Raw genomic sequence first — 26,302 nt, 5'->3', positions numbered from 1 at the left:
GTACTGAAGTTCATGGATTTCTACGAAATTGCAACGATTGTACCTACAGGGATGTGATGGCAAGACTTCCCGTAAGCTTTATTGTCACACAATTCCCCTGCATAGCCGGCAAATCTGCCTCTTCACTCTCACCTTCGTCATTGATAAACTTTTTCCCAACACTACTACACTCCACCAGGACCAGCATTCATCATCAATAAGTCCATGAATATCACGCTCATGCAAGTCCTGACACCAGTCTAGACAATACACCCAGGATTCACCCCATAACCCCCCCCCCCCAATGTGACCATTGCAGGTGCACCAGCCGGTAGGTGATAACCTACAATCTACTCGATATTCTTCCAGCGACTTGTTCCAGTCGACCGTTGACAAAGGATGTGATGTCAGGGGTATAAGTACACCTGGTTTCAGCCGTCAAAGTCAGTCTCACTTCAGGTGCTCAGGAATTACGACATTATTAAGCTGGTACACCGCAAGCCTGCTTCTTCAGACCACATTTCATGTCCAAGTTAAAGTGTTTTGTAATCATTTAAGTCACAAGTGTTATTTGCATTGTGTTAATGTAAGCTTTCATGTATGGTATTATTTTCCTATTGTGTATTCACCAAGTGTTATCAGTCAGGAGTTTTTGTAATTCAGTTATTTGTTAATTTTTAATACTGTATACTGTACATTAAATGTTATATTTTTTGGTCTGAGTTTACTCCACTCTTGCCCAATTCTCACAATGCAAAGGCAAATGCATTTATATTTATTTATTTAATAAACTTGTGTGCCACATTCCATCTGCCTAGTACAGCCGCAGTACTGTTTCACATCACGCACGTCAAGTATATGAACATTGGCTGCCGCACGTCTCTAAAAGCGCATTTTTTGCATCCGTATCTTGACGTTTTCCATGAAAACTTATGTAACAGTGAGGAGCATGGTTAACAGGTTTCACCAAGACATTGAAACAATAGAGAAGGTACCAAAGCTGTTGCAATACTGCCATGATGGGAGAATATATGTGGTCTCTATTATGCACTCACCTAGTTGTGCTTGCGGGGGTTGAGCTCTGGCTCTTTGGTCCCACTTCTCAACTGTCAATCAACTGGTGTACAGAGATTCCTGAGCCTACTGGGCTCTATCATATCTACATATGTCTGCCTCCACCTCGTCACTGCCTAATGCATTCCATCTGTTAACTACTCTGGCACTGAAAAAATTCTAATGTTCCTGCGACTCATTTGGGTACTCAGTTTCCACCTGTGTCCCCTTGTTCACGTAACCCCCCCCCCCATGTTAAACAGTTTATCCTTATCTACTCTGTCAGTTCCTCTATGTTGAGAGCATAGATAGGATTCTTTGATCAAGAAAATTATGAAAATAATATCCAGCAGATGACATTTAAGGATTAACTGGTCATTATGACCAAAACACAACTGCACTTATGAAGTACAGTATAGTGCAAATTTGCTGCTTTTTTTTTAACTGTACCTTAACCCTTTAACTGCGCACCACATCATATGATGTGTTCAGTGACTTGCAGTAACTTGTGCTCCACATCATATGATGTATTGGAGTACTACGCAAGATTTAAACGGCCCACGGATACACGGGGTTCACCACACCATCAGGGCTCTTGTAAACAGACGCCATTTTATAAAAAAATCATGGGCCAAATTCCCATGAATTTTATTTATATATAACATGTTATATATAACATGTATATACAGTGTAATAACAGCAAAAGGAGTGTGGGGAAGAAGCCATTTTGGTGATGGGTGTGGCAACATCTGCATGATTTGTCATGTTGGTAGGGGTGGCCACTATGCTCTTTGGGCATTATACCAGCTTAGTTGAACAGTTATGGTGAACAAAACATGTAGATACTTATATATAACATCTGTATATAGGGTAATAAAACCACAAACAGTATTGTTGGGGGTGAAATTTTAGTGCGTCTGACCTTGAATGTGTGAGGAAAGCAGCCGCCACCTGACTGTGTGTAGCGACGTCTCTTAGTGCCTGAACTAACTATATCAACTTAGTTGTACAGTTATGGTGAACAAAACATGCAGATACTTATATATCGCATCTGTATATAGTGTGGGAGGAGAATGTGGGTGAGTCGAGGGAGGGAGGAAGTAGCCTGCCACTGGCTGCCACTGCCACTGAGCATGCCAACTTAGTGGTTCGTTATGGTGAACAAAACATGCAGATACTTGTATATAACTCGTGTATATAGTGTAATAACCGAGAAAGTATTTGTTCACTGCTTGATGAACAATAATTGAATCAACAATATACACACCATATTATTGAGTACAACGATGATTCACTCATTTTATTGTATAAATATATCACACTACACACTATTGAATAATATTACAGCAAAAAAAAAAATACAAAAAATCAATCAGACATTGAAATAATTAGGTAATTATCTCTTTGTGGCAACTCCTGCCTGACAGCTGGTGAGCAACAGACCGTCTGGGACGCACACTGAGTCGGCACCTGTTTTTTGCCAGACTTCCCCGCCCTATAGCGGGCAATATATGCCACTTACGATTTTATTATTATTTTTCCCATGATCAGAGAACACAAATTAACAGGTTTAGAAGAATTTTTTTTTTTTTGGTATGCGCCTGTGGGTGACAAATGCTAAATAGCCCGGAGACACACAAGGGTTAAACTAAGTTTTCATTAGAAAACTATTATATTTATTACTTGAATTATGATAAAATATTTTGGGTGGCTTGATATGTACGAATGAGATTGGCAGAACTGGCTGAAAAGTCTGTGACAGCTCTACTGGTGGAGCTCACCAGCAGAAGACAAACTCCCACTTACCAGCACCACCTTTTGTTTCATGATGCATATTTTCTGTTATTTAGTTTGCCAAAAAAAAAAAAAAAAAACTGTCCTGTTTATTTTGCTTACTTTATGATTAAATAGAATACACAGGATATTATATGGAAATATTCAATGCACCAGCTGAGTGTTGGATTGTTACAGCCACCACCCTCCAACCGCTCTCCCGTTCTTAGTCACCTCGTCACCATTCCTCACTTCATTGAATAATTTACTTAAATTAAAATCATATACATACACAAAAATTATAAGTTATATATGACTCATGTTAATAGGAATTCTATTTCTACCATCTATCATGTTATTAAGGCTGGCAGTGTGCAAATATACCAAGAGATGTATGTAAACAAGCAGCAGTGTGTCAATGAACGATGGCAGACACCATCAGTGCATGCCTCTACTACTTTAGTGGTACACTCTTCCATTCCTGACATGACACAGCAGTTGTCATGTCATTCATGGATGCTCACATTAATAAACATTGAATATATCTTTAATTTGTCATTTATATACAGTGAGTCAAATTGGACAGGACTGTGGTGTGAAAATACGTCCATCTTCGAACCTTGTCAACTTCATTAAGGTTTGTGACGGACCAATATATTGTCACTTTTCCTTCATCGCACGTGTGTGTGGATTGGGTTATTTGGATAAACTTACTTGATAGGGAGGGATATTTTTAAAAAGTTTTTCCAGGCGTTGGGAAGACTTTCTGGTTAATGGGGATAGAATCATTATCAATGGCATCACTATATTTGTGCACTGATTTTTTCAGTCAAGTTTCCATCATGTACATTTAATAAGCATTCACAAAAGTGACATTAACCAGGTGAAAAATGAAAGTTTCTTACAAGTCACAGTACTGGCACTACAGTACCACTGCTCCCACCACTATCACCAATAATATGACAAAAATTTGTCAATTGACATTGATTTGTTAATCAATGACAAAAACAATTCTCTTTCTCACAACCCCCACCCAACATAGCCAGCACTAGTACCGTGAACACCAATGCGGTATTCACCAGTACCGCAGTAGAACACCTCATTGGTGTTCTACCAATGAGCAGAACACATCATTAGTGTTCTACCAATGAGCAGTAGAACACCTCATTGGTGTTCTACCAATGAGCAGAACACTTCATTAGTGTTCTACCAATGAGCAGTAGAACACCTCATTGGTGTTCTACCAATGAGTGGTGGAACACTAGTGAGTAATACTAGCAACAAGATCACCAAGTGCAACAATCACATATTTCCATCAGAATCAGTTCTTGTAGAACCAAATAACCTACACCTGGCAATTGGGACAATAGGTGTCAGAAACATAGCTACCTGTCAGTCACTACCCACACCCTCACTCTTCAAAGTCTCACTTTCCTTGCCGAGTACTGTAGCTTATTTAAAAATATTGTTGAAATTCACTATTTATAACATATTCCTCTTCATCATTAAGATCTTTCATCTCCTGCAAAGCCCTTCCAATTTTGCACGGTATCAATGGTTCTTAATTTGTTGTATTGAACCATTCACCAATTGGAAGGCAATGTGCCACAGTGTGCCACTGTTTACAAAGCCTCTCATGACATTTGTCAAATGTCAGGAGAGGCTCACAGAGGTTGATTCACTATTATTTGTTTCACAAACAATAGTGAAACAAAGGAAAGGAAACCCCTAAGGAAAGCTAACCCCACTTATCTCAAGAAACAGTGATGGTCTTTGTAGAGTAGTTAAGTAATTGGTACTAGACGCATGAGTGAGGCAGATACCAACCAGTCATTTTTAATAATTTTAACATACAGTGTATTAAAAATTGGTGTTCTCATATATAAATTAATATTATTATACATAAAAATTCTATGTATAGTTAGGCACAGTTTAGGTTAGGTGTTTAGGTTCTGTTCACGATTATTGTTATTTGAAGTAAGAGGGTGAACCATTTATAGAATTGTGGTTCGAACAGAGGACGTGAGCAAAGCACTTGATCTAGAAGTGTTCGGATGTCATCAGTTGTGAGATGTGTGTAAACCGTTTTTCATTCATAAACGGGGTTTGGCAGCTGGATAAACAAGCTTAGATCTTTGTATGCGAGAACGGGCTACAGGTATGCAGGATGATGACCTGAACTGCCATCTGGTTGTGTATTTAGATACTAGTGCACAATTTGTTGACATTAGACAAATTACTGCTTGTTTCAAACTTTTCTCTCTTTCATCAACACACGCAGTTTGTTATGCTTAGCCATTACTTTCCCTCCAGTTTGACTTAGTTATGAGATTAATCCCAGATCCCCCATGCTCCACTTGCCTCCACAAGCACACCACTCTGGTCCTGGCATTGGGTAGACCTTCGCAAATACAGTGGCATCATACTTTTGTGAATATCTCAGTGGTACTCAAGCCAATGCATCAGGGAGCTACTGAGGGACAGGTCAGATATATGATAAGAACTTTGTCAAAAGATATAATTAACACTCCATATATAAAAGACAAGGAGGCAGGGCTAAAAGAGCCAACTTCACTCCCCTGATGTCACTGGTCAAAAAGCAGATATATAAATAATGATTCATTTTCAAAAAATAATTTGTTTGTTCTTTTCTACTGCATAATGGCTCAATCATTTGCACACACATGTATACAAACAAAAATATGAAAATAAATAACTGCATAATGTAGAAAGGGTTATAAACTTTTGCAAGCTTAAGAAATGCAGTGCACACCTGAAATTATTTATCCAATATATTTTAAGTCTATACTCAAGAATATTATTTTACAAACATTACGAACAAGAACACAGGCCTACCCACCTCGTGAATGAAACATGAAAAATAAAATGCAAAATTTAAGAAAGTATTTACGGTCGTGAAGATAATGAAAACCGTGTGTTTATACATAGCACAAATTTCACCGACACCAGACACACTACTGACTTCATACGAAACCAGAACACTGAAATGTTTCGAGAGATTATGTAAAAAAAAAATTTGGATGAAAAAATGCTGAAGCGCTACACGGAGTTTCATCAAGGATTTTGAATGCACTTATAAACCATAGCAACCCACTATATATTATTTTCTAGGCATCTTTGCCAGCAGGAATCCTTATGTACATTTGAAGAAGTAATTGCCAAAGTTGATAAAAACAAGGACAGAATGCTCATTCAACCAGCATGGAAGCTAAATCACTTAGAAAAATTAATAAAACCTGAATGGGAGGAATATCTCAATAGTAGTAACAACATACTCTAATAACAAACTGATAGTTTGGTTTTCAAACTGGAAGTCCATACGTATTGACACAATTTTATATGGCTGGGAACATAGAAAGGAACATGGCTGGGCATATGTTCATCTACGGCACCAGGACCTAAAAACGATGCTTCATAAAGTCCCTCAAAATAAACTGTTCTGGAAGTTGGAACACACAAGTCATTCAAGTAAGGTGAAACATTTCCTAACAGATAGAAATACTGTACAAGAGAATAGAACTGGATTAATGTCACCAGGCAAGGCCCACGAGGATCATTACTAGTCCCACTAATGTTCATTTTCTATATAAATGGTCAATCAAAATTGATACAGTTATGGGATCATGCTTTCAAATGATGCTAATATACTAGGAAGAATAAAATAATTAATGCCTCATGCCATTCAAAATGACCTTAGAAAAAGAAAAAAAAAAAAAACACATGGCAAATGGAATTCAATGTGGATGGGATACATACATACATACATACATGCACACACGTTCATTTAAACAACCTACCAGAAGGAATATAGAACAATTTGAACATGTTTGCTGATGATGCTAAGCTACTTAGGAAGATAAAATGCTTAGATAATTGTCATGCCCTTCAAGATGATGTGAACAAAGTACAATACAGTACGTGTAAGGAGCAATACATGCCAAATGGAATTCAATGTGAATAAATGCCATGTTATGGAATGTGGAATAGGAGAAAAAGAGGCCACACAGCATACAAATTATGTGGAAAGGCATTAAAGAACTCTGACAAAGAAAGAGATCTAGAAGTGGGTCTGGATAGTAGACTGTCCCCAGAGGAACATATAAAGGACGTTGTGAAGAGCATACACTATGCTTTCTAACTTCAGAATTTTTTTAATTCATTGGATGGTGAAATACTAAAGAACTGCTCATGACTTTTTTGAGACCAAAACTGGAATATGCAGTACTGTAGTTGTATGGTGCTCTTTATCTCAAGAACCACATCAATAAGCTGGAAAAGGTGCAAAGGGAATGTTACAAAATGACTTCCAGAAGTGAGAAACAGAGTTATGAGGATAGGCTAGATGTATTAAATATGCCAAATGCTAAATGCTTGAAGAAAGAGAGGCGATATGAACACCATTTACAAAATAATATCGGGAATAGACCAAATTTGCAAAGAGAAATTCCTAAAACTGGCAACCTCAGGAACAAGAGGTCATAGGTTCAAAATAAGTAAACAAAGGTGCCAAAAAAATTACAGTTTTCTTTTGTAATCAAAGTGGTAGATGGTTGGTATAAGTTAAGTATGAAAGTTGTGGAGGCTAAAACCATCAGTACTGTAGTTTTAATGTGTTATATGACGACGAGTACCGGGAAGACGGGACACAAGCGTAGCTCGTGTCCTGTAACTACACTTAGGTAATTGCGCACGCACGCACACACACACTACCTCTCTAGAGATTCATATATACATACATGCATACAGTGCTGTACATATATACAGTATACAGTACATCTGAAAACTCTTGACCCTTGAAGGCTTCTAACCCGGTCAGCCAGGGTCTCCATGCCTCCAGCAGTCCAGTGCTGTAACCACTCAGCCAGCGATTGTCTAAAAATGTTGGGAAGTCGTGAGACCTACCTGCACCCAACACCTGACAACACTCGTAGCATTATTGGGCACATATTTCATTAAGTCACTTCAACATGTTAAGGCCGCATGAGCGCACAATTGATGCCCGTGTAACCTTAGCATGTTGAGGGGAGTTGATGAAATATCTGTGCCCAATAATGTTAGGAGTGTTGTCAGGTGTTGGGTGCATGAAGGTCTCACGAGTTCAACACTTTTAGACAATCGTTGGCCGAGTGGTTATAGAACTGGACTACTGGGGGCACGGAGACCCTGGCTGAACGGGTTCGAATCCTTCAGGGGTCAAGAGCTCTTGGTTGTATATTGCCTTGGGGACCATTCAAGCTTTACGCACAGAGTATACATGTATACGAAGAGCGACAAATTTAAAGCCTAAGGTAACCAGACTTTGTAGCTCGTGGAAAATCAAAAGAATTCAAAGAAAATAATATGAAGCTGGTTGAATATTATAAAGAGCAAGAATTCAGTATCAGCATCATACAGAACACTACAACAAGAAAAAACAAATAAATGTATGTGGCAAATACCAGCAAGGACAAATACATAGCTAATAATTAAATATGGCACACAGGATTAAACAAGTAACAAATCATAAAAATCAAATTTATTTTAAAAGAGTGGACCTACCTGACCAGTCTGTTGTTCCTAGCTGCGGTTCTTCAAACTCGAGGGGTGGGGGGAGTCCCAACACTTCATGCTTCATATAGTAGTGTGGCTGGAAAACATAAATAATCAATGTTTTTTAACCAAACCAAGTTAACAACAATTTAGATTTTTGACAGCAATGCATATATGATTAACAGCTGCAATCCTGATGCTTCTGCTGCAAATCAGATTACCTCCCCAACCCAAGTGTAGCTACCATCAAAGGTGCCTCTCTGTCTGGGCAAAATTTGCCTTTTAAAATGATACATTTGCCTGAAAAAGGAAAAGGCAAAAACATACAATATGTAACTTAAGTTGTGTGTGTGTGTGTGTGTTTTGCGCACATCTAGAGGGAACATTAAGGCCTGTTGGTTACCCCAACTTTATCCCTTGGCTTGACCTCCATCCCTTGGCTTGCCCCCTAAATATAGTAAGAATTATCATAAAAATATCCTTTTGTACCACGCATTATAAGTAACATGTTAACTTTCCTTCATATCACAAGTGATTGTTCATTATAACCTCTAATAATTATAATGTATATGTTTTTGACTGCTCTTTAGACCAACAAACCTATCTACACTATCCAATCCTAAATAACATGAAAGATGGGAAAAACAGAATGTTTAGTAACACGTATCTTTAAAAAAAAGGGGGGGGGGGAGGAGAAAGATGCACCTTTAGCCACGCTTGCACACTTTCTTTTCTTTTAAAGTTGCACACGATAATGTGAAGAGATGCTTTATCTCCCTCACTGCCGGCCTTATCAAGACCCCCTCCTTTTTTTTTTTTTGTTTAACAGGAATTTTGGGGCCTATGTGTACATACTATAGCATGCAGTAGTATGGATCATCAGGGTTGCCCTGTACTACACTTCAGTAAACCTATTATCAAATACTGCATTTAAAGACTAGATTGTGGTGTCATTTTATAGATAAATAACTTCTTTCCAGTCACACCATATTTTGCTGTAAAAATTTTTAAACGAAAACTTTCCTAGGTAGCCGAGGACCAGCAAATTTAATCTAAATTTGTGGTAATGTTATACATTTTTATTTGATTTCAAGAAAAAATTATATCAAAACCAGACCTGTGTCTAGGCATGGTAAGTTACCCCAACTTCCCATAGTTGACTTTCATGTGTAACAGTGAAAGCTTGTGAGCACTACTAAAAATCATGAAACTTAGAAGTGGCACCAGGGAGCTGTTACTGGGCATCATCATCCAACCATAAATAACACCAAGATTCTTTAAATGTGCTATCACTGGTTTAGCATCTCACGTTTGATTATTATTATTATTATTTCTTATTACCTTACTTGTAATTTTTCATACAACCCAGACGCGTACTCTGTCAGCGCCTGAATCTTGCCAGACTTCCTTGCCCTATTGCGGCCAAAATATGTCCCCTATGATATTTTTTATGATTTTTCCCATGGACAGGGAACTCATTTTAACAATCTTAGATAAAATCAAATTTATTTCATTTTCTTGTGCACAGCGGTGTTGTCGGCTATTAGCAGCAGCGCCGCCCAGGGGTTACCCCTCAAACCGCGCATATCATATATAAATGATATCAGTGACAAAACCGAAACCGCGCACATCATTTATATATGATTTCGTGTCTAGCGCTATAATTTAAACGCCCCGCCTGGGATAGGGGCAGCTATAGTACAGCCACGACCGATAGTTGCCAGATGCCACCTAGAAAAAAAATCCAGGCCAACATTCTTGGGTGTTACAGCGTCAGTATTGAGCAAGCAACCAAGGCTGGCGCACGCAGCACGAGCTCACAGCACCGCTGTTCAGCTTGTGACCACAGCATCGCCTACAAATACCATAATATAAATGATACTGCTATTATTTAGCAGTGATAGTATTACTGAAGCCCCCTGACTGTGATAAAACTGACCAGGATTCTGATAATAGCAGGATTGTGGTGATATTTAGCGCTGTGCTCCATGGAGGGAGGGTTGTGGCGTCGTCTTATGACTGTGTGTGGCCACCATTTATTGACTGCACTCACCATACCAGCTTAGTGGTTCGCCATGGTGAACACAAATGTAGATACTTATATATAACGTGTGTATAGTGTGAGATAACAGCGAGAGGAGTAGGTTGGGAGCCGCCATTTTGGTGAGGGAGGAGCGTCGTCTGCACGACTTGGCATGGTGTTTACTGATGGCCACTATGGTCTTTGGGCACCATACCAGCTTATTTTTTCAGGTATGGTGAATAAAACAGGTAGATATTTATATATAATGTGTGTATATAGCGTAATAACACCACAAACAATATTGTTGGAGGACAAATATTAGTGCGTCTGGCCTTGAGGGTGGCCGCCGATCAGCTGACTGTGTGAATAGCTACGTCTTATGGCCTTCACTCACCATACAAGCTTAGATGTACAGTTATGGTGAACAAAACATGCAAATACGTATATATAACGTCTGTGTATAGTGAATAAATACAAAAGAGTATTGTGGGAGGTGAATGAGGGTGAGTGAGGTGGTGTTGCGGGAGGGAGTGGCAGTGAGTGGCTCGCTGGTGTTTGGTGTTTCACTCCTCGTTGCTTTTTGACTCACAAGACCAACTTAGTAGTTCGTTATGGTGTACAAAACATGCAAATACTTATATATAACCTGTGTATATAGTGTAACAACAGCAAAACTATTTGTTTATTGTTTTATGAACATAATACAGTAATTGAATCACTAATATGCACACCATAATTTTGAGTACAGCGATGGTTCACACATTTTATAATATAAATATACCAGAATTCACTGTATGGAATAATATTACTGCAAAAAAAACTAAGAAAAAATCAATCAGAGACATTGAAATAATTAGGTAATAATATATTTGTGGCAACTGTCGTCTGACAGCTCGGGCGGAGTAGACCTCGTCTGGCGAAGGCTCTGCCAACGCCCCTTTTTTGCCACACTTCCCTACCCTATTGCGGCTAAAATATGCCACCTACGATTTTTTTGTTATTTTTTCCCTGGTCAGAGAACAAAAATGAACACTTCTATAAGACGAAAGAATTTTTTGGAATTTTTTTTTTTTTGTTGCGCCTGTGGGTGTGAATTCTATTTGGGCCCCTAGCGGTTTGAGGGTTAAAGAGCATGACAATTGTCTAGGTTTCCTATCTTCCCTAATAGCTTATCATCAGCAAACATGTTCATATAATTTTGGATTCCTTCTGTAGATCATTTATATAAACAATTAGCATTACTGGTGCAAGAACTGAACCTTGTGATACTCCGCTAATGTACATGGGAATGGGTACACAAATAGAGAAGTCACCACCCATATCAGAAGATATTTAGAAAATGGTACAACAATGAACAACTGCAACAGCAAACCCCTTCCATAAAGCTCTTTTACAAATCCATTATGATTTCACACTATAAAAACAGAAGAAAATAATAAAAATACTGTATACAATTCCTAATGGAGTGAAATGACAATCCTAGACCAAAGAGTGGAATTAATTTTGAACTACAAAATAAAAAGAACTGCTGATTTGATACTTAATAACAGCCTCAATAAATAATACAACCCTCTCCAAAATGGAAACATGGCATACCAATTTACATGCCCCAATGAAGGATATTACCTTCGATCTACTTATATATGACCACCACAAAGCATTTGAGAAGTCTGACCTGCCATCTACAAGTTGGTGCACCTTGAAACATATGCAAAGTGTTAATGACAACACTCACTAGAAACGTGCTAGTAGACAATACAACAATCTTGTCATCCACTGACCAAAGAAGATTTCAAATCCTGGAAGCTTAACTCATAATAGAAAAACAACCCACCCTTAATATACAGAACGACTTTGCTATTTTGCCTACACTCGGATCCAGATCTCTCGAATCAGCACCTTATAACGATGACATCTCACCGCCCATCGCTTTGTTCGATGCTTGATTGGCTTCCTTCCCCATTATTCCCATGTTCCTTGCCGTAAGTTTGACTGCCCCTTTATTCCTCACTTCACCTCACCAGAGAAGGGTTCAATGGGCATAAAAGACAAATGGGTGAGAAAATCAACCCCAAGAGATTGAATATTATCACACTAAACCATTATCCTTATACATAAGGGGATTACCATAAAGCAACAACAGGGGGCCAAGGTATGACATGCCTCTGAGTTAAGGTCATAGCACTAGTCTTGGTTGGAGTTGGGGGTAAAACATGTCATCACAGTGACAACAAAGAGCGAGATCGTAAGATCTTTACCCTGAGAAAATTCCAGGGGAAAGGGAGGAAGGAAGATCATTTAAGGTTACCAGGAAAAAGCAGCAATTAGAATACTAAGTGTTCTAGAAAGACTTAGAAACACTAAGAAACACCATGTTAGGGGGAAACACCTTCATATTGTACAAGTCAGAGAAAGCAGGGCTTGTGAAGCAGAACTCCAGGAACTCACTCTAGCCACTCCAGTCCCAAGCCTCACTTTAAATAAACATCAGAAGAGGAAGCTTTAAAGGAAGAGCAGGAGGGGCCAAAATAATGCAATTGGGCTAAAAATGTTGCACCTCCACCAGGTGGCAGTATAAGCCTCTTCCAGGACAAAAAGAACAAATGGCTACAATGGAGGTATTTGCAGGAAATGTAGTACAAATGTAGACCTCTAAAACTTTACACTAAGTGACCCCGTATTTGATGATGCATAAAGCAGAGCGAAACAAACCAGAGTTTGGTTTGTCAGATGGCAGTGAAGAATAAATTTTTCAATTTTGTTTACATTGATTTGATAAAATATATTACAATTTAAACAAATTAATATTATGAGTTTTGCATGGGGTATGAGTTGTCTCCACACTCACATGGGAAATACATGAACTATTATATATGCAACTTTAGGACTAATAATGCTGATGCAGCATATGAGCATAAGAATCAAGGAAATTGCAAAAGGCCTAGTAACTCATACATGGCAGCTGCTTTCAAAATGCTATAAAATTATATAACAATACATATGATGCAAGGGTGCTGGAAGAAACACCCATTGACTACTATAACAATACAGTGCTGCATATACAGTACTCTATACACAACCGGGGATAGATTCCCGATACATCAGTTTTTTTTCACTTTATAGACAATGCCAATCTTCAAGAGAATAATCATGTTTTAAAGATTAAGTTTATATCCGTAACACACAAAAAAAGTTCTCCATTATTCAACCCAACAACAACAATATTAATATTGTCTTGCCACTTTTAATAAAGTTCAGCACACTGACACACTAGCAAAAGACCAGCTAGCCAAAGCGATTCACAACACGCCTCACCTTACCCGTCATCCAATTCCCCATGTTGCACGTAAAGGAGCCTTTCAAAGATATCATCTCCCAGGTTTTTGCAACAAACTGGAAAACGTTATGCTCACCTTTGCACTATGGGTCCATTAAAAAGAAATGTGAAACATGGAAACATGTCCGATATAAAAGCAGAGAAATTGATGTAACGATGACCAGATTAAGGCTGGGACATACCAAACTAGCAGCACACAGCTCTAAGTACAGAACAGACATCAATGAACTCTGTACTCACTGTCAGGTGCCTGAAACAGTCGAACACTATCTCCTGCACTGCTTCCGACATTAAAGTGCCAGAGTAAATTTCAAACAAGTCTTTATCGCACTTAAAATACCCTTCACCATCGAGCATATATTAGGAGGTGGCGACCACTCATTACAAGAAAAATACCAAATAGTCAAAGCACTGGCTAAATATCTGCAGTCGACCAACAAATTGGGTCACATCTGACCCACGCCACATTTATACCTGGCGCCACCAACAGCTAAACACAGAAAACAACCGCCTCGTCGCAGCACCAAGGATCAGCTGATGCCATAAACACCATACACCGCCCTACAGTACGGCAAGTCTCCCTACAACACACACCTCTGTTTTAATCACCGTTCCTCTATCTACAGCACAACGCAACAAGCACCTTGGTAGCTCCGATCATCTTCAACATAAACGCGTCCAACATCAGTACTGGTGCAGTCATCGGGAGGACAAACCCTTCATGCAAACTGCACCTACTATCAACAAGAAGAAGAAGAAAGACACACTGCATGTCAGGACAGCATGTTATCATGCAGCAAAGGACTGGCTTGGACGACACTTTCTTACGGCTGTGCGAGGAACAAATTTACATGCAACAGGACAGTCATGTGTGCAAGCACACTAAAATGCACTAGTAACTAATAAAACTTGTTGATGGGGCAAGGAGTGTGATGTGGGTCTCGGAGAATGTTTCAGAGATTACCTCACATTCTGAATTATAAAACAGAACTGAACACTTGTGTACATTTTACTGTACATGTAGGCCTATGTATGCTTATGATTAGTAGAATACTCAATTACTGCTTTTACCCAACTGTAGTGACTTCAGTACCCCCTACAACATGACAGATAAGGGAAAATGGCAGAGGAGCTGGTGTGAGAAAACCGACCAGCCTGGAAGCTACGAGTAGATAAACACGAGACCAGGCTCTGCCCTCCCCCCCTCTTTCGGGTTTGAATATTTGTTGAATATATATATTATAATCAGTAACTTCCATTTCCTTAACCCTTGTCTGGTGGATATTATGACACTAAAGAATGTTACTATGTACCATATACATATATTGCTGAATCTGCATACATGTAAACAAGTTATCAACACAAACACCATATTGTGCATTCTAGGAAGTGAAGAAATGAATATAAACATCCTAGTTGAACAATGGAATCCTCTCCTGCATACCTTTCACAGCTTACCAAAAGAGGATGATATACTGTACAGTATTTATTGTTTTACCCCTGCACAGGAAAAGTGACAAATTTGATGACAGCCTCAATTTGAGGGTTAAGATGAATGCCAAATCAGAAAAGGGCATTGGAACTTTTAAAAATGTTACCAATGATTGTTTATGCTACATGCTCTCAGTAAACTTTAATAATCCTGATGAAATTGTTTGCTACGAAATGAAAATAAACCACTTCCTACTAAAAGAACTAATTTATACAGTATATGGTGATTATCCAAGCAACTGGACTGCTTTGGTGGCAACAGCATTGCATCACTCTCGGCTGTTAAGGATAGATTTATCCCAAAACCCATAGAACACATGCAAGGTTATGTATTGTGTACAGTACAGTAAAAATGTGTAATATATAATTACAGGGGTACCGTAAAAATCACAATAAGCTGTTCCCATTAAATAAATATAAAATAATCATGAAAGGCACAAACTATGCTACCAACAAATACAGTACACAATATGTTTATTGCTTACATGAGGAGGAGATTGTAGGTGTCTGAATCCTGGCCTTGACATGGCCGGCTGGAGTGCAGTAGAACGACCTCGGTTGTGAGGGAAGGGTCGACTATAATGTGGTGGTGAGGCATGATCAACAGAATGTGTAGAAACTATTGCAAGAGGATCATACACATCAGCATCAGGTTCCAGGTTTGCAAGGCCAAGAATGTGGTCATGTTCTTCATCTTTGGAATCAGCCATTATGCCCGTAAAATCAACTTCTTTCTCATCCTTATCGGTTTCAAACATTTCTAAAACATCCGTTGACGCATGAAGTCTTAACAATATAGTACCCTTTGCTAGCAATACTTCTTGTAGTTTATGAGAATCCCAAAGACCATGTCCATTCTTCACTGGTGTAACTCTAATAATAACTTTCTTTGTACCCTGCGCTTTATTATCCAAATCACTAACTCCATTTTCAAATCTCATCCTCTTGGCACTAGGTCCATTATCATCATTAGAATCATTATCACAAACATCTTCCACTATTTGTGGTGCAGAAGCACTAATGTCAGTCAACTCTCTGTCTGTTTCCATTTCCTCATCAGGATGAAAATCAACTACACCATCAGCTGCACCAATTACACTGTTAATCACCAAACCCCCTATACTGTCTGCTTCATCTGCACTGCTGTCTATTAAGGTCAGATCAGCAGCAAAGGACGGATCATCCAGCACAGAGGCTTCTTGAACTTCTTCTAAAGGTTGTAAGCTACTGCCAATTGTAACTGGCTGGAGAGGTTCTGTTCCCAGTAATGGCATGGTACACACATTTGAAACATTTGACTGCGGTGAAGATAATACTGACGAAGATATTAAATGACTACTAACTGCATTATTTGAAATGACAGTTGAATGTTCATCATCATCTTGGCTTAAAGTGTGTGTATCAACTATTAAGGGCATTGTCTCCATGGCTGATTCTTCTCGAGAAGAGTCCACATCATTCCAACATTCGCCCGATTCATCAACTTGCATTTCTTGTTCACTATTTACAACTGAGGAATCATCTAAAATTCTGTTCACACATGAAGCTCCTTCACTTTCAAGCTTTTCATCCTAAGCTGATACATGTATCTGCTTGTAAATTTAGTTCACAACCTTCTTCTGTGCCACACACGTAATCCTGTTTTTTGCTTCTAATATTGAAGCACTCCTGGACATCCTGACTGCCACTGGACTCTGAACCAATTTGAGTCAATTCAGCCTTTTCCTTCAGGGAAGGCATTAGAGGGGTACTAATATGAGTTTCTGAGGACTGTTTTGATGAGTATGGTAACTTGGTGTCAACAGTAATAACAGACGAAGATGAATTTTTGGTTGAAGGAAGAGGGAATATCACATCTGTTGAAACAGAAGGCAGTGGTGATGGATGGTCAAACAATACAATGGGCAGTGATGCTGGCTCCTCCCTTGTATCTAAAGGCGATTCCAGTTCACCTTCAGATGGAGAGGAGAATTTTAACAAATGAGGTTCTTCAACAGTATCCAACGTGAGACATGGCTTAGATGGCATCACATCAACTACAGAGCATTTTTGCAATGGGTCTATGTCATCAGGTAGTATTTTTTCCGATTGTAATGAAATATCCGAGAGCAATTTTTCATAAGTTTCAGTTAATTCTTCAGTTTCATCCGGTGACTTTTCAGTTAGGGCTGAAACCACCGATGAACATTTCTCGCCTGCAGCTATAGCTGCAGAAAATGTTGTAAATTCACTACCTGCAAGTTCACCTTGTTTTTCAGGTAAAGCAGTACCAACAGTTCCTTCTTTTTTAGCTGGGAATGCAACAGAATCTGCCAACATCTCAGTCATGGCTTCAGCTATAACTATTGACTTCTCTGTTGAGGATGAAGATTTATCTGGCACTTTTGCTGATGTTTCAGGCAGAGAAAATGGATTTGTCTTGTTAAATTCACTAATACCTATTTTAACTGAGGAAACTGAAGTCAAAGATGGCTCCAGCTCAAGAGGTTCTGAAACCTCTTCCAATGCCTGTTGCAGAGAAACTAAAGTATTAATTTGTGCATCTTCATTTACAGCTGATTTAGTTTCTGAATCACAGTGAGGCTACCTCAGATGGCTGACTGCTAGAAATATCAAGCGGTACCAAGTGATCAGGTCGCAACTGCGGTGAAATGGATGGGACAGCGCTTATAATTGGTGTCTGAAGCGGCAGTGTAAGATCACGTTTAAGTGCATTATTAGACAGTGCTTGTTCCCATTGCTCTGAAAGGTCTTCCGAGAGCATTGGTCCTTGCTCTGAAAGGCTTTTCGAGGGCATTGGTCCTCGTTCCTGTAGATCTTCAAGTAGTGCTGGCCCTTGGTCTGAAGAGTCTTCATGACAAGATGCCAATGGATCTGGTAATTTGCACTTGGTTTGTCCCAATTCTCCTCCATCTTGAAATGGTGGTGAAGAATCTGCCATAGTGGTAGGTGCTCTTTTTATCACAACACCCAAAGTCCAGGACCTGCCATATCTGTCACTAACATCATTGGATCAAAGGCTCTACTCAGCCAAGAACCTGCAAAAGAAAAAGAAAAATCAGCTTCTCTTAATTAATAATGTAATTACACTTTGCAAATGCTTAGTAACATTTTTAATACACTATTAACAAAAGCAAGTTAATTGCTTGCTCCCTTTTTTGTAGTGTACTCCATAATCCAAGAGTTAAAATGGAGCACTAAAATACATTTTTATGGGGCTCCAGGATTAGGCCACAAACATCAGTATAATGGAATTTAGGAAAATTGTGAAAACCCAGTGTTAAATGTAATGAAATGCCTTTCTGTAAATCCCAAGTGGGTCCCTGAAGCTATCTCACTGAGATTACCCCATGCCACTGGGTTACAACAGTCAAAGGAGTTCTGTTTGACATACTAGGGACCAGAGCCCGAAACTGGCCCCCTTACAGAGGCGAAAGGAGCGAGTGGCAATCTGTCACCTCACCCGGATAACATCCAGAAAGATAGTGTAACTTTCCTGACAACTGTAGGGTTCAAAGAAACCAATTACCAAAACCTCCAAATAACTCCACAAACAAAAACGGCTCGCTCAAAACTAGCTCGAACCCCTATAAAGTTAGTACCAATAGCTGCCACCAGATGGCCCTGGCCCCTGCCCACAGCCAGTCTTTCTGACTAGTTTTGGAACCAATTGATAACACACCTACAGATCGGGAGGGGAAATGGGAGTATCGGGTAGCCACTGGGGTTCATCAAGAAAAAAGGAATTTCCTTACATTCAATACTGGGGTCCTGGGAGAGCCCCCTTGATGGCTTCCTGAAGCCATATAACCCCAGATAACGAAAAAACTTACTAGAGAGTAGGAGAGGTGGTAGGCGCACACACTATTTCTTGAATGAATTTAATTGGACTTGTTACTAGGCAAGAAAGTGAATTTCAAATTCTGTGAAATACACGATAAAAGCACAAAAAAATTATATCAAAACAGAGATGCAGAGCTGAGAAACAGGACTGGTTCAACAGAAATTGTGAGATGGCCAAAGAGGAAAAGACAAGAAAATGGGTACAATATAGGAAGAGGCCTAATCCTTAAATATTCCAGCACTGAAAAAAACAAGGAACAAATACACAGCAGTGAGGAGGCAGAAAGGAGCTTAGAGAAAGGGGTAGTAGACAAATGTAAAACAGATCCAAGCCTTTCCTTTAAATTAATTAAAAGCAAGCAGCATGTAAAGGACAAAATCAAGAGATTGTGAATGGGGGGGGGGGGGACAGAATCACCAAAAATGAAAATGAAATGTGTGAAACACTACATGAACAGTTCTAACGTGTGATAACCTTGTTACTTATTACACCTGGTTACAAGGCTTTTGCTACCAAATATACTGCTGGGAATGAGGTGAACCCCCCCCCCCCCATCACTTCCAATAAGACCATTGGACCTTACCAATCTCCTGTTGGTAAGTTCCTAGACAAGACTTTTAGGTCTATATTAATTATTTATGAGGTGCTATAATTTGATCTATTCCTGTACATATATTTTAGATCACCTTTATCTTACAAAAATATTTTCATTAGTTGGAGGACTATAGTTTATTATGTACTGTTACTGTCACCCATGTATTTACTCTTAATGCTCTATTTATAGGCCAATAAAATGATTTCCTTGTCTTTGAATTAATGCCATTCACTATAAAATATTAATTGGGGCCTCAATATTAATTGATGGCCCAAAAGAAATAATGATCCATATGTTTTTGTGGCCGAATCTCAATGGACTCGGATCAATTCACACATAAATCAGCTCATCAACAGAATTCCTATATTAAAACCTTCCTTAGCCAACCTAGCAAGCTGTTGTACACTTGTCACAGTGGCTGTGGGGGACACCCACCCAGGGTAGACATACCAAATTAAGACATGCATTTCAGCTATTGAAAACTAATGATAAAGTGCATTCACTGTCTTGCTTACGAGTGCAGGAAATCCCTCCCCCCACCAGAGTATTATGAGGTTGGTGAGGCAAAACCTCATAAAATACCACCAAGCCTTTTTTTTATGAGGGAACCCATAAACCTTTGTCCCAGCTCACTCTGCCTGCCCCCTTCACGCTGGTGCTCTTTCACTTCCACGGAAATAATGAATTGAGGAGAGTGAGTGAGGTGTGGGCAGCGAGAGCGTGGGCAGCGTGCGGGGGTAGCGTGTGCGTGCTGTCCGTGGTGTGGTGATGGGGGCCGTCGTCCTGCCCGATACTGCCGCCCAACACTCCCTCCATCTTCCCTTCGCAACCTCCCACCACCACTTTTTGCCCAGAGCACACAACACAAGCACGCACAATCACCTCTCTGTGGGGAGGCGGAGGTGTGCCAGGTGAAGCACGGAGGTGGCAGTAATTGTGAGGAGGGCGTGAGCGCCAGGCCCTGGTGGCTGGGCCGAGGTGGTGATGGCTGACGGCAGGCAGGCTGGCCCCCGCCACCCAACCAATTGCTCACACGCCGAAGCACTTTTAACCAGCCTAACACAGCACCTGAGAAACATAATACACTCCCCCATAATGCCCACTACATCCCTGAACCTATTAACTTATCTAATAACATACCTCACGGGGTTAAATCTTGGAAACTGAGTGAAAATATATTCGCTACACTCTTAACAGCAAGTCGTCTGTAAACGCCATTTTGAACAACAAAGCCGATTGCGGCCAGACGCTGTTGTGTCCGCCCCTCCCGCGGGGTCCCTAAACCACTCCTTTATTACCATTAAACTACATTAATTTGAAAATACAATTAGTATGCCTCTAATCTTTAATACAAATTCGATACACTACGTCTTCTTGCACATGGCTGTCCTGCATTTGCGTGAAATATGGAAAGAAGTACATTTGTTTATAGCATTCCTAACAGTATGAACCATTATAACTTTGGAAATAATACCTATCGGAAAGTATATTATTTTTATGATAATTAATAAGTATATTTATGACATCTTTATCTTTCCTGGCATGTTCTTTAGAGATGTCAGGATCACACTATCGGGAGGGAACATTGGCTGAGTTTGCGTAGTAGCTCTCAGACCATCCACCATTTTGGTACCGGGAGGTGCTGGGGGGGTGAAACTGATTGTTGGCGCTAACTTTTAAAGTAATATATTTTCCCAAGACCATTTATGCAACATCTTCCAGATAAATGGTTATCATTACAGGAGTATTATATAAGCCCTTATTTAGAATAACAAATAAGTATTTGTACAGCTATTCTTAAGTTGCAACGTTTCTGTTTAAGCTTTGTGTATTTTATAAATGTTTAACATGTTTAAATTATAAATTGTATTTAAACACAGGACCTTTAAGTTCATATCCACTATAAATGTTTAACATGTTTAAATTATAAATGATATTTAAACAGGACTTTGAAGTTAATATCCACTATTCACTGAAAGTTGCACAACAAGTAGGAGCAGCAGTTATAAAAGCTAACCAAACTATTATAATAATCAGGCTTACCTTTGACATAAGATAAGTAAGGTAGTGATTCAATTGTATAAATCTCTGGTGCGCCCCCATTTGGATTACTGAATCCAAGCATGGATACTTCATCTTCAGAAAGGCATAGCTGTTCTGGAGAAAGTGCAACACTAGGCAACAAAAATTATTCCAGAGCTAAGTCAACTCACATACCAGGAACGGTTGAGGGCCACAGGGCTAATTGAATTGAATTGAAATAAGTTTATTGAGGTATAAATACACACAAAGGTAGCTCTAGCTATTCTTACCTTACAGGGCTAATAATACTGCAAACCAGGCATGACAGGGCGGACCTCAATGAAGCTTAAAATACTGAAAAATTTGGAGGATGTTGATCCGGACAATGTCTTCAAAAGGTCAGATATAACACAAATAAGGAGCAACGGTTTCATACTCAACAAGCCACAATTTAGGACTGAGAAGTGGAGATGATTTTTCACATACAGGGTTAAATACCCTATGGAACCGCCTACCCGTCCAAAGCCGAGAATGTCCAAAACTCTGTTAAATTTTAAAATCCCAGTTAGAAAAGATGAAGGCAAATGGGGGGGGGGCGGAACCTTCAACAAGAAATAGATGTGTGGCTCTTCTTGCATAACAGTATGATGATAGATGGAATTATTGGTGTATATTTCACTTTGCCTCAGATCTACAAGATTTTGTTGAAGTTCTTGGTCTTCTCAATAAGCAGCTCTCAGACTGCTGACGGTCCAATGACAATAAAATGAGTATGACAATCCAATGTCATGCTCAATTTCTCCTTTAAAGGCAGATTCTTTGGCTAACTCATCAGCTCTATCATGCATTCGGAGGCCATCATGAGATGGATGTCCACATGAAATGGACTCTGTTACCATCATTAATAATTTGCTGTATTTGTGTCTGGCTTCGGACACGAGCATGTTACAATTATGTCTTAAAAAGTTGAGAGCAATTAAGGATGATAAAGAATCACTTACAATTAATGTATTAAGTTTGGAGACTTGTACACATTTCAGTGCAAGAAGCAAGGCAAATAGTTCGGTCTGAAGGGTAGAGGCCCAGTTGTTTATACGGACTCCCCACTCAAAATATAAGCCATCGCTCATTGTCAGGACAACTGCCACTTCCAGCTGTACCCGTGGGGCGATGTAGGGAACAATCAGTGTATATGATTTGAGAGAGAGAATGCTCTATGGACAGAGCATCAATATGGCTTAATGCGAAGAGCTTTGCCTCAAAACAAAGCTTGGGCTGATCTGTAATTTGCTTCTTGGGTGGAAAGGGAGGTATTAAAATTGGAAAGGGTATAATCTCCCACGGTGCAGGAAAGTGCAGCTATTGTCTCACTTGGTACAACTTATAAATATGATACATTCTTTCAGTTCCAGTTTTAGTTATCCACTAGAACAATGTTGACCTTCAATAAAGAAATTCTGGAGGGCTTCTGTGCATGGGTTAGGATGAGCTAGCCAAAGCATTTTTATAGCAATTTGAGTTAATTTCAGGTAACACGATCAACGACGCTCGTAATATTAATTTCCTGTCTAGTGTTAAGTTTTGTGGTACGAGGGTACCCAAGGATTATCCTCAAAGGTTCGTTCTGCAATTTTTCAAGCCCTCCAAGCTTTCTTTCAGTCATCAAAGTAAGCATAGGTGCAGCATAATCCACTAATACAATCAGCAGACTTCTAGATGTTACTACTACTCGATTACAAGTATCTCTGGGAATTTTCATTATCTACTAATGTAGATCTGACCAAATGTAAATTGTGTCAACAAAATTATCCGCACACCCTAAAAGATACGTGAATTCAGAAATACTTATATAACAAATGTTCAAGAGACGTGTAAATATTTAATTCAAAATGATCTGCTGCCAGAAATCTTAGCCAATTATCCACAGTTTGCTAACTGTAGGTAGTGACTAAGTGATTGTAACCTATCCACCGTTGCCCATTGGACGGGGGACGGTGTGCAGGATAACCATATCAATTGTGACACTAGCTCTCCACATGTCAGTTGCATAATTTAGAAATTGTACTTGTGGTCGTTCTCGAGCCCATTGTTGATGTGACGATACGCATTGAATTTTGTAACTAGCTCATCAAGATTGTAACTTGCTTAGCTAAATGAATTGTGGGGTTCAGTCCCTGAGCCCATTATGTGCCTCTGTAACCCTTTCCACTATCACCCACATGATGGGTATGGGATGCATAATAAATGAACTAAACCACACTTCAACAAGCCGCCGACTTCCTGTCCTCTTCGAAGCCACTAGTGTTAGTGGCTCCTCAGTTAAATGAAAGTTAAACTGTTAGATTAGCACCGTTAAGCAACCATTAGGAAGAACTTCACATTTATTTACTAGAGAAGCAACGCCATTAAAACGGATCTGATATTTTTTATTGAAGCCACATTGAAAATATTGATTTTTATAATAATAATAATAATAATAATAATAATAATAATAATAATAATAATAAAATAATAATAATAATAATTTTTATTTAAAAAATATACAGAATATGATACAGTGGTTTAAGATATGTTTAAGATCATTTTTATTTAAAAAATATATACAGAATATGATACAGTGGTTTAAGATATGTTTAAGATTATTTTTATTTAAAAAATATACAGTGGTTTAAGATATGTTTGTTACAGAGTGTATATTTAATAATGCCCTTGGGCATTATAACAAGTTTTGGTACACAGCAGTGTGTTGCTACCCTGCTGGTCCATTTGTGGGATCCCAGAGTATACATCAAAAGGTAGTTATTAGTTCAGTTAATATCTACAAATGAAGCGATGCATGGAGTCTGCCTCCACGATATTACTTCCTAATACATTTCATTTGTTAACTACTGACACTAGAGAAATTCTTTTACATGTCTCTGTGGTTCATTTGGGTACTCATTTCTACCCGTGTCCCTTTATTCGAGTTCTGCCCATGCTAAACTTATGTTTAATTATATTTATTTATATAAAAGAAGGTACAATATATAGGAGTGCCACCTCTAGTGCAATTGTAGGGACCCGCAGCCCCGGAGAAGAGAATAAAGGGTATTCAGAGAAGACCTTGTAGATTCTCTCTGAAAACTACTACTCCTACATTTTAAAAAAAAATTAAAATGTAGGTAGTAGAAGAGTATTTTCTTCTACCTTGCAGGAGATACGTTTGTAGTCAATATTATCTACTTTCATTTCTAACAAACTCTGTCTTCAGATAACACACAACCCCTCTGTTTAAATCCCTAAACATGCTAAACATACACTCCGCAAATTCTCTTGTGCTATTTACATGTACAAAACCTTGTTCCTAAATGCTAATCCTGATCTGAAAGTCTTCCTTGATATATGTAATTTAACCCACGAGCACCACACATGAAATAAATATATCTTTGATATTCTTAGTCAGATTAAATCTGAGCAAACATTCCATGCAAATAAACAGAACTCACATGTGCACTGAATTTTGTAACTAGCTCATAAAAAACTGTAACTTGCTTAGCCAAATTTTGGGGGTTCAGTCCCTGAGCCCATTGTGTACCTACCTCTGTAGCCCTTTCCACTACCGCCCACAGCATGGGTATGGCGTGCATAATAAATGAACCAAACTAACTTTATCCGTTAGATTAAGGACCTGACAGAGACCTAAGATTGTAAGAACACCAATGTTATGTACTCTCATAACCCAATGTACCTTCTTGTATATAAATAAATAAATAAATAAATCATAATTTAAAAACAAATCTTTCAGCACAGAACAAAGACTATTCACATTAACACATACAGAGTTGGAACTGTGTGTAATCTGTTGGAACACACATGTCCCAACAGATTACATCCAACTATAACAAATACATACAACCAGCCATTAATAAAACACATTCTATAGACTAGATAAAACTCCTTTGTATCATATGTAAGTAGTGTATTTTTTTAAATACACTACTTACATATAAAAAATACATTTCTTAATTATGAATTATAATTACAGGACATGGGATGCTACACGTTGGTATCAGTTCATGAGGCCTTGAAAGTGGCAACATTTTGCATGGGAGTTAAGAAGCGGTTTATTTACGTTTATACATGCACAAAAGGTCATGCTAGCAATAACAAAAAAATTCTTGTTGATTTTTGAATGCACAAGATGAAATTATTATGTGACTGACTCCTTGTCTTTATTTTTTTTAATTTATATTCAAACATTTTGTAGAGAATGTGTATGGGACTTGAAATAGTAAGTATAATGATTAAAATGAAATATACATAAAACTAGACCCCGTGGTATGTAATACTATATGACACACGTCTGCTAAACACTGTAATGACTAATATAGTTATCACAGAAAATGAGTTATTGCGAAAAGTAATGAAAACTGAATAATAAAACTATTTATACAAGTGAAATATTAAAAACTATTCAAAGTGATGTGATAAGGCCACGGACGGTACTGAAGGAAGACATTAATACATTTGGAGCCATACTGGAATCTGAGGAAGTAGCTCCAGGAGTGAATATATATGTAATAAAAAAACTAATAATATGTTCTCTTGTCCCCCACTTCCCCCCCCCCCCACCCCTCACTCACAGGGTAATCTATT

The 26,302-nt window shown here is 38.8% G+C and overlaps 1 protein-coding gene across 3 annotated transcripts in view; it reads right to left on the bottom strand.

Annotated features, from left to right (window-relative positions):
• LOC123746708 (zinc finger protein 594) overlaps window positions 1–20,927 on the bottom strand; it is a gene marked incomplete at its 3' end in the record, with an annotated part of 29,076 nt that extends 8,149 nt beyond the window's left edge. The window contains 3 exon segments of one of the 3 annotated variants that reach the window (XM_069321711.1): window positions 8,365–8,452; window positions 15,692–18,244; window positions 20,786–20,927. In XM_069321711.1, coding sequence (XP_069177812.1) covers window positions 8,365–8,452; window positions 15,692–16,696 — 1,093 coding nt within the window. 3 annotated transcript variants of the gene reach the window in all.
• Between the last annotated feature and the right edge of the window lie 5,375 nt (window positions 20,928–26,302).

This window comes from Procambarus clarkii, chromosome 10 (genome assembly GCF_040958095.1).
Source record: "Procambarus clarkii isolate CNS0578487 chromosome 10, FALCON_Pclarkii_2.0, whole genome shotgun sequence".
Lineage (NCBI taxonomy): Eukaryota > Metazoa > Arthropoda > Malacostraca > Decapoda > Cambaridae > Procambarus > Procambarus clarkii.
This window is presented reverse-complemented; position numbering and strand designations above follow the sequence as displayed.